The sequence below is a fragment of the Puma concolor genome, chromosome B1, assembly GCF_028749965.1.
Source record: "Puma concolor isolate L17-30 chromosome B1, mPumCon1.1.hap2, whole genome shotgun sequence".
In the NCBI taxonomy this organism is placed as follows: domain Eukaryota; kingdom Metazoa; phylum Chordata; class Mammalia; order Carnivora; family Felidae; genus Puma; species Puma concolor.
In genome coordinates this window covers 35385406-35402460 of record NC_141670.1, presented here as the reverse complement: position 1 = coordinate 35402460, position 17055 = coordinate 35385406, and the positions used below count along the sequence as shown (strand labels likewise).

The 17055-nt window shown below is 51.0% G+C and overlaps 1 protein-coding gene across 5 annotated transcripts in view; it reads right to left on the bottom strand.

Annotated features, from left to right (window-relative positions):
- The window catches only part of PEBP4 (phosphatidylethanolamine binding protein 4), a 215675-nt gene that overhangs the window by 183711 nt on the left and 14909 nt on the right, over window positions 1–17055 (bottom strand). For all 5 annotated transcript variants that reach the window (XM_086703479.1, XM_086703481.1, XM_086703478.1 and 2 more), the window contains exon 3: window positions 12026–12152. In XM_086703479.1, the coding sequence (XP_086559605.1) occupies window positions 12026–12152 (127 nt within the window). The remainder of the gene's footprint in view (window positions 1–12025; window positions 12153–17055) is intronic.

Genomic DNA, 17055 nt, shown 5'->3' with positions numbered 1-17055 from the left:
GGCTGCTACATTGAGAATATGCTGGGGGTCTGGGGCAGGCATGGTGGCCAAGAGACCAGTTAGGTGGCTGTTGTGATGACTCAGTAGAGAGTGTGTGGCCCTGGCTAGGGTGTTAACAGTGGAGAAGAGAAGTGGTCAGCTTCCAGAGATACTCTAAAAGCAAAGCCAACAGGGGTTCCTGGTGAGTTGGATATATATTGGGAGACCAAGAGCAGTTATCACTCCAAGATGTTCAGGCAACACCGCTGGAAGTCTGGAGTTGCTCTTTGCTGAGATGGCAAAGGCAGCAGGTGGAGCAGGTTTGGGGGAGGGTAGACAGTGGGCACTTGGGGTTGGATATATTGCGTTTGAGGAGCCTGTGAGATACCTCAGTGGCCATGTGAGTAGAATGTCATAGGGATGGCATTTAAAGTCATGACCTTGGATGAGACCACAAGGGAGAAAGTGTAGAAAAAGATGAGAAGTCCAAACACTGACACCTGGGATATCCTACACCAAAAGGTTGGGGAGAGGAGGAGCAACCAGCAAAGGAGACTGACAAGTGAAGAACCATGAAGGATGAAGGCAAATCCAGAGAGTGTGGGTCCTGGCAGGGGCTTGGGGAGGGGATGTATCTAGGAGGAAGAAGTGACCACTGGGTCAAATGCTCCTGGGGAGACAAGAAGGATTAGGATTGGGAATTGGCCACTGGGTCTTACCCAGAAATGGATATTATACCCATTTTAAGGTGAGGAAAGGGAATCTTAGAGAGAAGATCCAAAGTCACAGAGTTAGGAGAACCAGAGCTACAACATAAGACAAGGTCTATGCAAAGCCCAGCCTGCTTGCTTCTCATACTAACCCCTCAGACTCTGAGTGCTCTCTAAACCAAAGGAATGGCTCTGACACCCATGGATTCTCACTCCCAATGGACTATTCATACCCATGAAGTTGAACAGTCCCTGCAGGTCAGGGAAAACTGGGGATGAGCAGAAGATCACAAGCACAACTGTATCTTTTTAATGCCAAGTGGGATGTGAGGGGATTCTCAGAGTAAGCGTTGTCTGCCTGGCCCTGCTTTCCTTCCAACTGTCTGTTTCATCCACCTAATTAGGGCCTGGCCCCTGAGGACATTTCAAGTTAGTGGCCCCTGGTTTAATGAATTCCAGTCCAGAGATACATGTATTTGAATAGAAGGGCATTTCCACAACCAACCGGCAAAGGGAGAGACGGGGCGAGGGGTGCAGAGGCGTGCACAGCCAACCCAAATCCAGGACCCTGCATGTCTCCATTACCGGATAGGTCTCAATTGTCTGACCGCCTGGGGCAATGCCTTCCTGGCCAGTGTGCTGGCTCTCCTTGCCTGGGGCAGGATGATAGTCACCGATCTCCCTCTGGTGTCAGCTCTTGCAACTGCAGCCCCAGGAGACAGCAGGAGGCTATGTATGCCTTTTCATACATGCAGGGCCTGGAGAGCCACGCCTAGGAGCCCTCCTTCTCCCGTCTGAGCCTCGTCTGCCTCTGCCCGGGCAGATCTGGTGCTCTAGACCCCAGGTATGAGCCCTCTGCATTCCCAATTGCAATAGAAATAAGTAAGACGTGGAAATCAGGATGTCTGATGGCTCACCCTGGTTCTCCCTTAGGTTAGCAGTACAGACTTGTAGACCTAGAAGAAACCAAGGGTCTCTGATTTGTGCACACCCCTGCACGCCCCCACTCCCCAAACCCCATCTCTCCCTTTGCTAAGTCATTTGATATTTCAAGGCCCATTTGGAAAGGGAGGTGATGGAACAACAGGAGCTCTACTCCTCTACCTACTCCTTCCCCGCTTGCCTTAGGGGCTGGCTTCTGCCCTGGACCTGGAGCTGCGTGGCTGCAGTGGCAGTTGGGAAATAGCTCGGGCCATTTGGGGCATACTACAGGTTGCCTCCTACTCTCAAGGGGATGAGCTCTGGAGCCCATACAGACCTGGGTTCAAATCCTGACTCTGTCACTCACGAGCTCTGGATTCTTTCTGTGCCTCAGTTTCCTGACCTGTAAAATGAAGGTAATCCTACCTACTGTGCTAGGTGGCTGTAGGGCTTTAGTGCCACAATGCTCGTGGGGCACTTAGCACAGAGCCTGACCATGTGGAAAACAGTCAGTAAACGTGGCTATGTAGTAAATGCTTGGGGACGACAGGGATGCAGGGGGCCCAGGAAAGAAGAGCACAGTACAAGAGCCAGGGATTTGAGTCCAAGCTTTATCACTACACTTAACACATCTGTGCACTAGGGCAAGCTAACGTCCACAAGGCTGTGAGGAGATTCAAATGGGGTGTGAGGCAATAAGTAGATGGGTACTGGGCTCTGAGGCTGAACATCTGCCTTCTCCGGCTAACCCTGGGCCAAGGATCCCCAGTGTGGGCAGAGACACCTGCCTGGCCCATCTCTTGGGACTGATCGGAGATAAGAGCTGTCATGACAAGGAAAAGTGCTTTGAAAACTGGAACACTTATACTCTCGTTACCAAGAGACACCCCCCCCACCCTGTCCCCTGCCAGCACGCTGCACTTAGCTCCATATCGTAGCACAGATCTCACTGCACAAAAACTGCCTCCTTCTTGCCATCTTCGAGCATACAAAGGTCTCTGCCATCAGGGAGTTTACATTCTAGTTAGAGAGACACACAAGAAATCGGATAGCAGGAATACCCAAGATGACAGCAGGGGCAGGAGTGAGTGGATCCTGCCCGCTGCAAAGTCTCAGTAGAAACGTCAGGTTGAGGGGAGCACAATTCCCAAAAGGGAAGCTAAGCCACAGGAAAACTGGCCACCGGCTTGGGCAAAGATGGACAAACCCTTGCATGGTGAAGAAAGTGCTGGCACTGGAGTCAGGAGGCCCAAATGGTAGCCTAGGCTCTGTGTTAATCCAAAAAGGCTTCATACTGTAGGATTCCAACTCTGACATTCTGGAAAAGGCAAAAGGTATGTAGACAGCAAAAAGATCAGTAGTTGCCAGGGGTTGGGAGATGAGTAGGCAGAGCACAGAGGATTTTTAGAACAGTGAAACTACTCTGTGTGATACTATAATGATGGACACATGTCATTATACATCTGTCCAAACCTATACAATGTATGACAGCAAGAGGGAACTCTAAAGTAAACTCTGGACTCTGGGGGCGTAGGTTCATCAGCTGTAACAAATGTACCACTCCAGTGGGGGCTGTGCAGGGGCATACAGGAAATCTCTGTAATTTCCACTCAATTTTTCTGTGAACCTAAAACTGACCAGCATTGAGGGTGCACTGGAAAGAGAGTGAGATACCTCAAAGTCCACACCTATAACCTCCTCTTTAGGCCACCATCTTTTCTCTCCAGTGACAGCAGGCAACAAGTCATTGTACATTCAAAATTTGAGTATCTGTCCCTCCAAATGCCTCCAACCAGGGGCAGGCAGCTATTTTAAAATCCAAGAAGCCTCTGCTTACACTGCCACCAGTCAGCTCTGAACAGATCCCACACACGCATGAAGAGCCCCACACAGACACTTGCTGAATGACCTTTTTTTTTTAAAAACCAGGATGCAAACCCAGTGAACTCTCCTTTCAGATCCCACATGCCCCGCACCCCCCACCCCGAGGAGTGGCCCACACAGTTGTTTTTTTTGTTTTTGTTTTTCAAAGAAACATTATTTGATCTGAAAAACATCTGGAACCTGTTTCCCCACACTTGACTGGAAGCTTTCAGGAGACATCAGATGCCCCACCGCTGAGCAAACACCCTGTTTGCCTGCGCTTGGAGGAGACCCACCGTGGACTGGGGATAGGCGGTTCGATTAAAAAGCTCGGGAGGGTCAGGCACAGGTCTGACCGTGGGTTCTGCAACCCCCAGAGCAGTGAAAAGTGGGGGGGGGGGGGGGGGGGGGGGGGAGAGGGCCAGGAGTGGGGGTAAAGAGGACTGAAAATAAAGGTCAAGGCCAAGAAGTTTCCCAATGAAGCCACCCAGGCGCAAAACATCGCCATACGAGCGCTTCCGAGTTCATTCTTACAAAGACAACCATTCACATTCTTACTTTCAGGAGGCGCTCCTCGTGGGCAGGGCTGGGATGTGTTTTCTCTTGTGTGCCTGGCTCCTGTAACAGCGTCCCGCACAGGGGCACAGACGAGGCCCCCACGAGGACCCGCCCCAGCGAGCGGATGCGTGAGTGGCACCCCAAGTCCGGCGTGCACTTCGGAGGCCGTGTCGGGCATTTTCGCCACGAGCATCTTTGCCACAAACATCTTTGCCGCATAAGCAGCCGGCCGTAAGGCAATTTTGCCGTAAAAGATGATGAAAAGTAGCTGGCCGACGGTTTAGTTTGTTTGACAGTTTGGTTTCATTTCTCCATTTTATACTATATAACCTTAGCCCTCACCGTGGCCTGTATGTACAGTGACGCAGAGTTTTCAACCCACATATCTCATAGAACTTTGGAATGTGGATCAGCGCACATGTGACCAGATGCCAAGAACTAACAGCCGTGTAGAAGGCTGTCACAGCGCCGTGCAAAGCTCAGTTATAGATGCGCATCCTGGTATTTGGAAACTGATACCTCTCTCAAATGCAGGAAGACATTTTAGTGAAAAAAGTGTGATGCTGAAAAAGGAGACGAATCAACAAGAAAAAAAATGTATAACACAACGAATGAAAGACTTTGAAGACAAGTACCTAGGTACAATCCACAAAATCAGTTATTTGTGTGGAGTTGCCATGAAGCTACACTATGCCTTTTGAATGTATTCAAATATTTTATATTTCAGAATAGTCTTTTTAATTTTGTTATTCGTTTTTCATGTTTCATTATGTCATTTTTCATGAATGTCCCTCTTTCATTTTTCATGATTTTAGTTTTTGCAGCAAAATTGCCTTAGCCAATTAGTCGTGCAGCAAAAATGTTTGCAGCAAGGATGCTTATGCACGAAACTACCTAGAACTCCATCTGTTTTCAAGTAACAGGATGGAGTCCAGAGGCAACACTATGTAGCTGAAAGTCAGTGGACTGGAAGGGATCTAAGGCTGGCTCTTCCCCTTCCTAACTTTGGCAAGTGTGACCTTGGGAGGTCCCCTCATCTGCAGTTATGGGAATAATCCCTACTCTGCCCAACTCCCAACATGGTTAGGAGGATCGTGTGAAATCCTACCTGAGAAGTTCCTCTGCAACTTCAAAATCTGACTGCAAGGGTTGGAAATGGTGACAAGCATTGCCCCTCTTTCACTGGGTCCTGTCATGACCAATGGCATCGCCACAGCAGATGGCCAAGAGGCCTGGGTGATTTTAGCAGACTTGGTCCAGGGACAAAGGATAAACTGACACATGAGCAGGTTCTCCTTCATGCACGCCTCCTCTACTGGGCACCGGGTGCCCTCCTCACCTACCTTCCCAGGTCTTGCTCTGCCCAACAGCCCCGCTCCCTGCTCTGAGCCTCAAACCCACACAGGCCTCCTTCCACTCCTTGTACTCTTCAGACTACAAATCTGTCTCTTCCAATGACAGCTGACACCATTTGCTAAGCTTATGTCACGTGTTAGGCATTGGGTTAGGGTTGCAGGTCATGAATTCTCCCCTAAATCATCACTCAGTGAATTGCTGAACCCCCCCACCTTGTTCTGGGTTTACTGTCTGCTCCCAGGCCCCTGTTCTGGAACTCTTCTGTCCATCCTCAAGAGCAGTGCCAGGGAATTTGCCAAATCCCAGTGGCTCTCCCCAGCCTGGCCCTGCGGCTGCTTCTCCCCGAGTCTGAGCCTGGCAGCCACCCCTTTCCATTCCTGCCTCTCTGACCCTGCACCTTCCTAACCTCTGTCTGAAATGCCCACAAGGTGCAACTTTCTTGCATTCACACCCGAAGCCCTTCTGGCCTCCAGATAGCATCTCACCTCTGTGTGAGGCACTCTGCTACCTGTGCTCCAGCTCACAGGTCCAGCAGCTGGGGAGACCCCTCACCCCTCCTGGGGCACAGCGAGCACACCTATCTCTCCTCCTCTTCCTGCTCACCCACGTGCCGGGGCCTGGGGCCTTGGAAGCTTCTGCTGTGCTTCCCACCCTTGACCTCTGAGGAACTTGGATACCTCGTTCCCTTTATTTGACCTCCACCATCCCTGTGGTTCTCCTTCTCAGATATGAACTTCTCCAATGGGCCCATTATCTCTAATTTCTGCTGTTTGGGGCATTGCCTTTCCACTGGCTCCTTCCTGCCAGCACTTAAATAGCTCAGGTGCCCTTTGTCTCCCTGAAAACTTCTGGTGTGTGTGGCCCACACTACCACGTCCTCTCCTCATTCAGTCCTCCCTCCCTGCCAGGGCTCCCCAATAGTTGGCTGGGTTAGGTCGGATGCACTTTTTCTGTGGCCTGTCTGACCTGACCTCTGCAGGCTGGCTGTAGCTGACCACTCCATATCCTCGCCCGAGTGAGTCCCACCACCTCAAAGATTCCATGCCCCGCCCCCTGACACTGAGGACCCAAATCTAGGCCTGCAGCCCTGCCTTCACTTCCCAGCGAGCTCAGCGGGCAGCTGCCTCTGGGTGCACGCAGGGTCCTCAGATTCAGCATCTGCAGAGTTGCTGGCCTTTGTCTCTATAGATCTAGTTCTTCTCTTGTGTCCCTTGGTGGAAGCCAAAATAATGGTACAGTGCCCTACCATACCTGGTAATTATTAACCACACTTCCCCTCACTCCCCAGAGCGTCTTGTTTTGGAGGATGAGTTATATGCTAAGCCTCACCCTTGCTCACCTGCCCGGTCATCACAGATACCCAAGGGTCACACTAACCCTCCCTCCGCCACGACCCCCACTCCTCCTCAGTCACCAAGCTTTATGGATTCCATTCTTTCTATCTCTCAAATCCATGCCACAGTTCATGCCCTCACATCGAGGGCTTCAGCAGGGTGCTCTCCCTGCCTTCAACCTCCTCTTTCTTCCATTCTTCCACCTGTGCTGCCAGACTGACCATCCTGAATTGCTAATCTGGTCACATTCCCCAGCCCCTCCCCAACCTGGCTTCAAAATAAAATCCAGACTCCACACCAGGGCAAGCAGTGTCTGTGGCCCCTTACATAGTGGCCCTATCCTCTCCTGAGCCTCCTCCCTCACCCGGCCATCTGGGCCCCCCCACCCCCATGCCCTGATTATTCACTGTCTGCAGTTCAGCTCCGGGTACCTCCTCCTGGAGGCCTCCCCAGACTGACTCGGCTTGGCTGCCCAATGGTAACCGCAGCTCATCCACCGCAACACTAGGTCTGTCTCCCGACCTAGGCTGGGAGCTCCATGGTGGCGCCTTTTGTTTTTTGACTTTGAGGCACTACCATGGTGTCTGTGTGTTCCATAGATATTTGTTAAGTGCATCACTTCGTATTCCTAACGCTGAATTATGCCTGGCCACCCCCGGCATGTATGCGTGCTCCTCCTCTGCCCCTTCTTTCCCTGAAGGAGAGAATCTACTCCATCCCTCATGGGCTGCTCTACCCAGCATTCCTCTGAGTGTCAGGAGCCCCATGTCCCTCCTCCACTAATCATTTTGTGACCAGCAGCCCCTATTTTTCTGCTCTGTGTGTAAAGAGAAGGATGGGAAGTGGACTAGTTAGCTCTGAGGTCTCTTGCAGCAAGGAGAGTCTGTGACTCTACCACATGTGTCCAGACTTGCGTGTGTACCTTGGGCCCGTGAGGGCAAGGAGGTGGCCCCCCAGGAGGCAGTAACACAGACCCTACAGGCCCAGGGTGGGGTAGGGCTTTGCCTGTCCCGTCTGTTTGGAGGATACTCAGAGTTGCCTGCTTTCTGGGACGGAGAGAGGAGCCAAGCCTGCCTGGAAACCTGAGGGACCCCAGGACTCCTTGTTCCTTCTCTCTAATGCAATGCACATTCCCCACTTAAAGGTAATTTCTTCACTTCAAAAGGATTCCAGCTGGTTAAATTCAAGGTGAAGAATAGGCCTCAGTCAAGAAGCTTCTCAGGGGCCTTTCGGTTTATATCATCTTGAGAAGGGATGCATTTTAAGACGCTTGCCTCTTAATGTTTGTCAAAGCACCAGGGGAGAAAGCTTCCTCTTATTTCAACACCTCTCTTAACTCTTGGGGTTGTTGGCACAGGGACCATCCATATTTCCCTGCACTACTTTGCCTTTTGGAAAACCCACTGGATTTCTCTCCTGGCTTTCCTCTTCCCAACCCTGAGCCCACCCCCACCCTGGGTAGAGGAGAGACTAGTACTGGCTTCAGCAGCTTTTCTTCAGGCTGCCCCGGACACCCAACAGCTTAAAAGGCAAACATGGGACTCACACATCTTATAGTTCACCACACTCCAGGAGGTATCCTTCCAGCAGCCACTCATTCATTCATTTATTCACCCCCTCACCTAGTCAGTCAACATGGGGCCTGCAATGCTGGTAGGGGCTGTGGGTGGTCTTGCTTTCCTAGAGCTTACAAACTTGTCAAGGCTATGGGAGATATGAACAAGCAATCACAATACAAGACAGAAGGAAGTAAACTCTAGGTCTGATGGGTAGGGGGTATTTAAAAAGCTCAGAGAGGGGGCACCTGGGTGGCTCAGTCAGTTAAGTGTCTGACTTCGGCTCAGGTCATGATCTTGTGGTTCATGGGTTCGAGCCCCACCCTGGGCTCTGTGCTGACAGCTCGGAGCCTGGAGCCAGCTTCAGATTCTGTGTCTCCCTCCGCCCTCTCTCTCTGTGCTCTTCCCTCCCCTGCTCATGCTCTGTCTCTCTGTCTCTCTTTCAAAAATAAATAAACATTAAAATTTTTTTTAAGAAAGTTCAGAGATAGAAGACACCAGCCAGGGATGAGGATAGGGCCAAGAGAGAGATAGGGAAGTCTTCTTAGATGCAGCAGCATTTTGGTACGGGCAGGGTGTCCCAGTAGGCAGGGTCCAAATATGGGAAGTGGCCTGAACAAAGATGTACAGGCAGGAAGACCTCTAGTAGGCACAGAGGCACTGTCCCAGGCCCACAGCACCTCTCCTGAGGGTTTGCTTGGTGGTGGTGGGGGGCTCCCAAGACATGTCCACTGGCAGCTGCTGCTTTGGTGGCATTGCTTTAATCACTTTGAAGCAAGGCACTATCCCCACATAGCCAGTCACAACCTGCTTGTCCTTTCTCAGTAAGCCCCAGGCCCAGAGGAAATGCCTTCAATCCCATGCTTTGTCACTAAGGACTCGGGCTCCCCTGCCCACACTCTTGAGAGACCCTATTCCCAGAGAGCAGCCCTTCCTCTCCAACTGTTGCAGTTTCTCTCTCTGTAGAGGTGTTTGTTCCCTCGACACCTTAAGGGAAGCTCTAGCTATCATATCATTTCTCATTACCCCTGGCCTATCTCCACCTCTTCACCACCACTCTCCTTAGCAAACACTGCTTTCTGTCCCAAGAAAGCTTCCATTCAGCAAGCCCCCCCACGCTGCCCCCATCCCCTGACTGTGCCAGTGCCCTGGTGTCTCTGCTGAGAGCCCTTACCAGTGGTCTCCTCTGGGGGAACCATCCTCATTTGCCCTCAGCTTTTGTAGATTTAGTGGGGTTACCCAAGGTCACTGGTTCAAGGATAGGCATGTGATCTAAGCAGGACAAATCCTGGGATTTTTAATGGTTGAAAAGTGTCAATCTATTTTCACTGGGATTGATAAACTAGTAAAACAAATCTGAAGCTAATGGGGTTGTCTTTGCCACCACAAGGAGAGTCTATTTACGCATAAAACCAGCATAGAAAAAAGTAGAGAAAGGGAAAAATAGATTTCTGGTGACATTGTTTGGGCACCTGAATCCAGCCATGCCTGAAGCTATTCCTGGAGTTTTCATTTTGTGAACCAATAGTTTCTTCCCTCTTTTGGCACAAGCCGGTTAGAGTTGGCTTTCGTCACTCATCACTAACAGTCTCAACTAAAGAGATACTTACTTCACTTGCAGACTTGATGAAAACTTTAAATGAAATGACACACAAATAGTACCCAGCATAAAGTGGGTACCACTCGATTAATGGTGTTTTTTGATAACCCTGAATCGCCTTGTCAAATGTCAGTTAAATTTACAAAAAAAAAAAAAAAAAAAAAAAAAAACCCAAAACCCTCTAGTTCTATAGTAGTAGAATATTACGTTTCCTTCCTTTGTTTCTACCACTTTGACCAATTTTTTCTTTGTGAAATCTCTACTCTCCTTGGCTTTCTTAACCACAGTCCTTGCCCTTCATAAGTCTCCAGGTTTTCTGTCCTGCCCCACCTCTGGACTGAGACAGGGTGGTAAATTTCATGATCTGGAGGGAGTGATGTTTTCTCTTCATTATATGCCCACACCCCAGGACAATCGGTGTCAACTAAAAGGAATCAAATGAAGATTTCCCAAACTTGCTTCAAACCAAGTACGCCAGGTACTCAGAAAAGTCTGCACTGCCATCTAGTGGACATATGCTATAACATCAGGCGGAATGGAGTCCTTTACTGAGAATCTCTCCTAGGACAGTCACTGGACTGAGAATGTGGTTGATCTCATTACTTTTCAGTGGCAAAGCCAAGGACACGTGAATTAATGGTGAAGGTCAAGCATCTAGTCCCCACCGGGCAGCATTATACTCTTCCCTACAGGACTGGGCTCCTTCCCCGCAGCCCTCCACCTCCTGTTCCAAGTGTTAGAATCACAGTGGCCTATATCTCCTCTGCTTCTCCCACATGTCCACTGGTGTGCTCCAGGCCAGAGGTCTCCAAGGGAGGAGGGCTGACATGTGCATGTGTGTGTGTTCACGTGCATGCATGTTCATGTGAGTGAGGCTTGGGAGGGTTGAGGGAGAGAGACTCAGAGGCCTTCTCGTCACTTGCTTGCTTAGCCTCCCGGAAGAAAGGATGTTTTTCAAGGTTGCAAACACAATAGCCTGTCAAAGCTTCATGTTTTCAATCTCATCAATTGTGAGACACATCACAATCTACTGGTTCCCTGATAGTGAAAACAGTTTAAGAAAGAGAAGCATCTACCCTCCACATCTGAGTAAACTTGCAAATTCCCTTGCCCCAGAACTTGTTATTTTGTTGTTGATGTAGTCACTGCTATCAGGCCTGGACTGACAGAGGGGAAGAGCCGGCGGTGGCCTCTCCCTGCCACGGTGCACAAAGGGGACCAGAAGGCTGTGCATATGGTGTGCATGTGGTCACCTCCTGACCATGGCCCTTCAGCCTCCACCCATTTGTGACCTGGTTCCTGGACACATCGCAGTCCTTTTATGTAGGTTGATATTGGCATCTCCTACTAAAACACAGCAGACAAAGCAAGGTTGCCATCCTCTCCTGACACTGTGGGGGCTCAGTGTGACCCAGGAATCAATGAAGAGAGAAACAGTGACCGGAACACTGGAGCAGCTCCCCCAGGACATGCTCTGGCCAGTGGGAGCGGCAGCCACAGTCCACTTTCTACTTCCATGGCCCTGCCCCAGGCTTACTACATCCCCAAACCAAGGGAAGCTTCCAGAACAAGATAGTACTAACCATTTCCTAGAAGAAAGAATAGTTATTTCCAATTCCTAAAAGAGCTTCAATCTTCTATTTCAGACAAGTTTGAGCAAACGTTTCGGTGTGTTTCATACTGCGACGATGGAGTCAAGGCGCACTGTTCTGCTTGTTTAGCTACATGAGAAGCCCTGCTCATTACTAGTTAGCTCCTCCCCATTCGCCAGCCACCTTGAACCTTGAAAAGGACTCCCTACACCCCCTCTCTCTTCCTTTTCTCTGCTGACTTCAAAGCACACATCAGCCGGTCTCCACATAAACTGACGAGCCAGGCTCTGGGGCCCAGGAGCTGCAGGAGCAGGGAAAGATCCTGGCAGAGCTGCCCCACAGTCCCACTAAGGCTTCCGGTCTGCAGCCCCCTCCAACCGACCCCACCCTCCTCCAAGGCCATGGGGCTGCTCTGAGGCAGGCGCATCCTATGGCATCAGCTACCTGGTACCACCAGACCCAACCCAGAGGGCCTTGCTTCAAGTCACACAAATGAGCAAGCTCAGAGGGAAACCAAGACCCACGGCCCTCCCGCTCCAGGCTTTTGCTCACTCACCTCCAAGGCCCCAGGGAACTTGACAATGGGCTCATCCCAGTGGGTGATCTTCTGTCTGTAATTGTTGCAGTCGGGAACAAACATGCAGCCAATGTTCCCCAGTTCTGGGTAGAAAACTTCAAGGCCCCTGTGGAGAGAAGGAGATAGTCAGGGGGAGTCTGGCAGGTTCAAAGCCTTCAGTCTAGCCCCATTGGAAATGTAGAGTCAAGTGGGATGGAATCCTAGGCCTGCTACCAACTAGTAGTGGTCACTAACTAGCGTGACTGGTGTGACCTGAGAGTTACTTGACCTCTTGGTGACTCGGTTTCTTCACCTGTAGAATGGGGACACCCCTGAAGTATTGGTGTGAGGAGTAAAGTAGGTGATCGAAGTTTACAACAGAGCCAGCAAGTCGTCAGTGGTCAGAAAGTGTGAACTACCATCTGTATTGACTTCTCAAAAAGAGCATGCATCCTTAGACAAACCTGGTCCGTGTCTTTAAAGTAGGATTGTGTTTATAAGAACAATATTTGCACATTGCTTTTCGGGGAGGTTCTCTTTACATCAAGAAAGGTTTAGCAAATTAGCACATCCTTCTTCACGGGCACAGACGTTCGTCAACCCTAAACAAATCAAGATCCTCTGTATGTCTGGAAACCTCACCAATAGTTAAATAATCCACATCTTTGGGTCAAGCATTGCCCAATAACCTAGGCTCTCCACCTACCATTCCCTGCACTTTCAAAATGCAAATATCTCCTAGGAGGTAAAATATCTGGTCACTAAGACTGTAGTATGAATCCATTTATCTATTTTTTTCCCTGCAAAGAAGGCCTGAACAGCAAGAATGCTCTGAGAATTGAGTTTACTGGAAGGGCTGATCCCATAACTTCACCAGGGTTAGCCTTAAGGGCTTACCTGTATCTGAGCCTCAGGGATGTATACCAGGCTGGGATGTCAAAAAGATATTTAAAAATAACAACAACAACAACAACAACAACAAAAACCTTGCCCTTCCTCTCTGTCCTTCTGTCACTTTATATCATCAAGACCCAGGATCTCTATAGGGTGCATTGGGTTAAGATGATTCGCTGACAGAGAAGGGGTGAATTCCTAGCCTTGCCCAAAGTCCAGCTTGGCTGACCAGCTCCACACCCTGCCAGTGGTCACCCAGAGCTGGCCATGATTTCCTTGCTGGAGGTAAAGCCTGGAGGAGACCCGGTGCGAATATAATGGGGGAGTAGATCCGGAGGGGGAGCTCCTGAGTTCTGGACCCAGGGAGAAAGGCAAGGCCTGCCTCCCAGTGGGAGGGAACTCACATTCTCCTCCTGTCCCACTCTTCCAGTGGCTCCTGAGGGCCAGAGCCTACAACACCGAGCAGACACAGGACGTCCTGTGGGCCAGCACCACCCCCCCCCCCAAGCCAGCCTCAGGCCAGTTAGCTGAACTTCCAGTTTGCTGAGCACACTTCTTTCTTCTACCTCTTGGCAAGTTTACAGTAATTCCTTTGGAGGCCATGGTTTGAATGGCTTTTGAACAAGTTTTAGAGGACGGGTTTTCATTTTTCTTCCTGGCAACATTTTGGTTGTTCTGCCAAACAGCTCCCTGCCACTGCAGCTGGCGAGACCCAAGGCTGAGAGAGGGGACCCTCCACTGGCAGAGAGATGGAGAGTCAGCACATAGCCCGGACTGGGAAAGGCCACGGGGCAGGCAGGATGGAAACGGAGGAACACAGAGGCCTTTCCCAGGAAATGAACGGGTTTCCTTATTTTATCCTGGTAGAATTACTGCAAGTGTTTAAACAGTTAATCAAAATCAGCAAGCTGACGTTTGGTGAGTGGGCCTAAAGGGTAGGTGCCAGGGAACCAGGGATTAGGTCCCTGCCGCCAGCCCCTGTCACACCACAGGGCGCTGCCAGCCCAGCATCTGAAAACTACATGTTACTCCACACAGCAGGCCATGCCAGGGGGCCGTGTGCAGGCCTCTGTTCTGTTCAGCAGTTTTACCAAAGGCTTGGATCAGGACACAGAAGGCAAATTTATTTGAATTGTGAGTGGCACAAAGTTGATTAATAACAACGATCAAATTGGTCGTTGATTAAAATTAACAGATGGGGGTCGCCTGGGTGGCTCGGTCGGTTAAGTGGCCGACTTCCCCTCAGGTCATGATCTCACGGTCTGTGAGTTCGAGCCCCGCATTGGGCTCTGTGCTGACAGCTCAGAGCCTGGAGCCTGCTTCTGTTCCTGTGTCTCCCTCTCTCTTTGCCCCTCCTCCATTCATGCTCTGTCTCTCTCTGCCTTTCAAAGAACATGAATAAATGTTAAAAAGAAAAAAAAAAAAACTAACAGATGATTGCAGTGCCTGCGTGGCTCTGTTGGTTAAGCGTCCGACTCTGACTCAGGTCATGATCTCACAGTTCATGAGTTCAAGTTCTGCGTCGGGCTCTGTGATGACAACTCAGAGACCAGAGCCTACTTGGGATTCTGTGTCTCCCTCTCTCTGCCCCTCGCGCTCTCTCCCTCCCTCAAAAATAAATAAACGTAAAAACAAAAAGTAACAGATGATCAAATCAGCCTAAAGAAAGATCTGGACAGGCCTGAGATGAACTGAATCCAAAATTAAACTTAGTTAGAATACACTTGACACCTTGTGCCATCTTCCTGCAGTGCCCTTCCTGCTCGTGGGGTACTTCACATGGGACACATTCTATCTCCATCCCCAGATTTGGGACATTTCCTGGTCAACTTCACAAGACCAAGAGGCACCTGAGAGGGCGGGAGAAGGGGCAGGGGGCTCTGGTCCCAGCGTGGTCACTATCTCACATCGCTTTGGGGGCGGGGTGGGGGATGGGGTGGAGGGAAGGGAATGGCATGATGGGCATTATTTCATTTCCTACAATGCCTCAAAGCGGCTGTTATCATTATTCTTATCTCCCAAATGAGTAAACCGAGGCCCAAAAGAAAGTTAAGGAACTAGCACAGGGTCTCATCGTTGGTGAACTACGGGGACAGGGACATGGGTGTGGCAGGCAGCCAGCGTCATGTCCCCAGAGATCCCCGCCTCCTGGTCCTCCCACCCTAGTGGGAGCCCCCCTCCCCTTGAGCGGGGGCTGGATTTAGTGACTTGATTCTAACAGAGCAGATCCGGCAGCAGCGCGGGATGTCACTTCCAAGATCACGTTATAAGAAGACTGTGGCTTGTCTCACAGGCTCTGCCCCTGAGATCCTGGCTCTGTGGGAAGCCTCTGCTGTGTGGTGAACAGCCCCACGGAGAGGCCACATGGCAAGGGCCCGAGGCCTGTCAACACCCACATTAGCGAGCTCGGGAGCAGAGCACCCCGCCCCAGCCAGTCCGCGGCCGCGGGTGAGCCCTTGCTGCCCAGCCGGGCGCTGCCCAGAGCAAATGGGACACAAGTGTGAGTGGCCGCCACGTTTGGGGTGACTTGTGCAGCGGTGGAGAACTACTCCAGCGGCTTGTCTGCCGTCTGCTGCGCCACACAGCTTCCCTAGGGAGTCACTCCGTGTCTCCAGGCTTCCGACTAGTAGTGACCCAAGTACCCTCAGCTTTGTAAGATGCGGATCAGAGAGAGACGGCTCCCGGGCTATACCTGTGGAAAGGGCTCAGAATTCCAGTGGCCTAAAAGCGAGGTTGACAAGCAGGCCCATGGAGGTGAGGCTACCTGGACAGAGGTCCGAGGGGGCTCGGTGGGCACACAGTTCTCGGTGTCAAAGTGTGGGGCGCCACCTTTGGAAAAGAGCAATGGGCCTGTCTCCAACCTCTGCTCGCAGAAGTGGGGCCCAGAACCAAGGCCCCCCGAGGAGGAACTGACGATGAAGATGGGAGCCCAGCTGAGAAGAGCTGCGGGTGGAGGCAGGCAGCGTAACCCCCCAACGTCTGAAGGAGACTCAAGAGGAAGAGAAACTAGGCGTGCCTGGGTGGTTCAGTTACGTGTCCAACTTCAGCTAGGTCATGATCTCCCAGTTCGTGGGTTCCAGCCCCACATCAGGCTCTGTGCTGACAGCTCGGAGCCCGGAGCCCCCTTCAGATTCTGTGTCTCCCTCTGTCTCTGCCCTCTCCTGTTCTTGCTCTATCTCTCTGTCTCTCAAAAATAAATAAACATTAAAAAAAAAAAAAGAGGAAGAGGAGCTAGACTCGTTCCATGCAGTGTGCAGGACAACACTAGACGGGATGGGGTGAAGTTAAAGAAAGGCAACCCCTGCCTCCAGTGGGGATGCAGCTTCTGGGGGGGGGGGGCTTTCAGCACAGGCCAGAGGGCTTTGGCGGGATGGGGGGAAGGGGGGGCTCCCAGCCAGGGGAGCTGACGCAGCGGGAGGGCGTTGTTGAATAGACGCACCCACAGGGTGTGGGTTAGACCGTCGTTCTCTCGCTGCTGAGACTGAACCTGAGTTCTGATCTCAGGGTTTTGTCAGGGGTCGGTAAGCTGTAACCCCGGAAGAGCTTTTCCCTTAACGGTGTCTTCCTACCACTTGTCCCTGTACATGAACTTCCTCCTTTCTAGATTAATACCCTCAGGTGTTAAGGCCTGACTTCAAAAATTCCCTATTCGGGATGCCTGGGTGGCTCAGTTGGTTGAGCGTCTAACTCTTGATTTGGGCTCAGGTCATGGTCCCAAAGTCCTGGGATCCAGCCCTGCATCAGGCTCAGCACTGAGCTCGGAGCCTGCTTAAGGTCCTCCCCCCCCGCCCCTCCCCCACTTGTGCATGTGGTCAGGTGTGCGTTCTCTCTCTCTAAAAATTTTTTAATGTTTATTTATTTTTGAGAGAGAGAGAGAGCACGAATGGGTGAGGAACAGAGAGAGAGGGAGACCCAGAATCCAAAGCAGGCTCCAGGCTCTGAGCTGTTGGCACAGAGCCCAATGCGGGGCTTGAACCCATGAACTGTGAGATCATGACCTGAGCTGAAGTAGGACATTTAACCGACTGAAACACCCAGGTGCCCCCCCCCTAAATATATATATAATATATATATTTTTTTCTCTCTCTCTATTAGATTCTACCTAATGATGAGAGGAGTGGCTTCTTGGGGGGTGG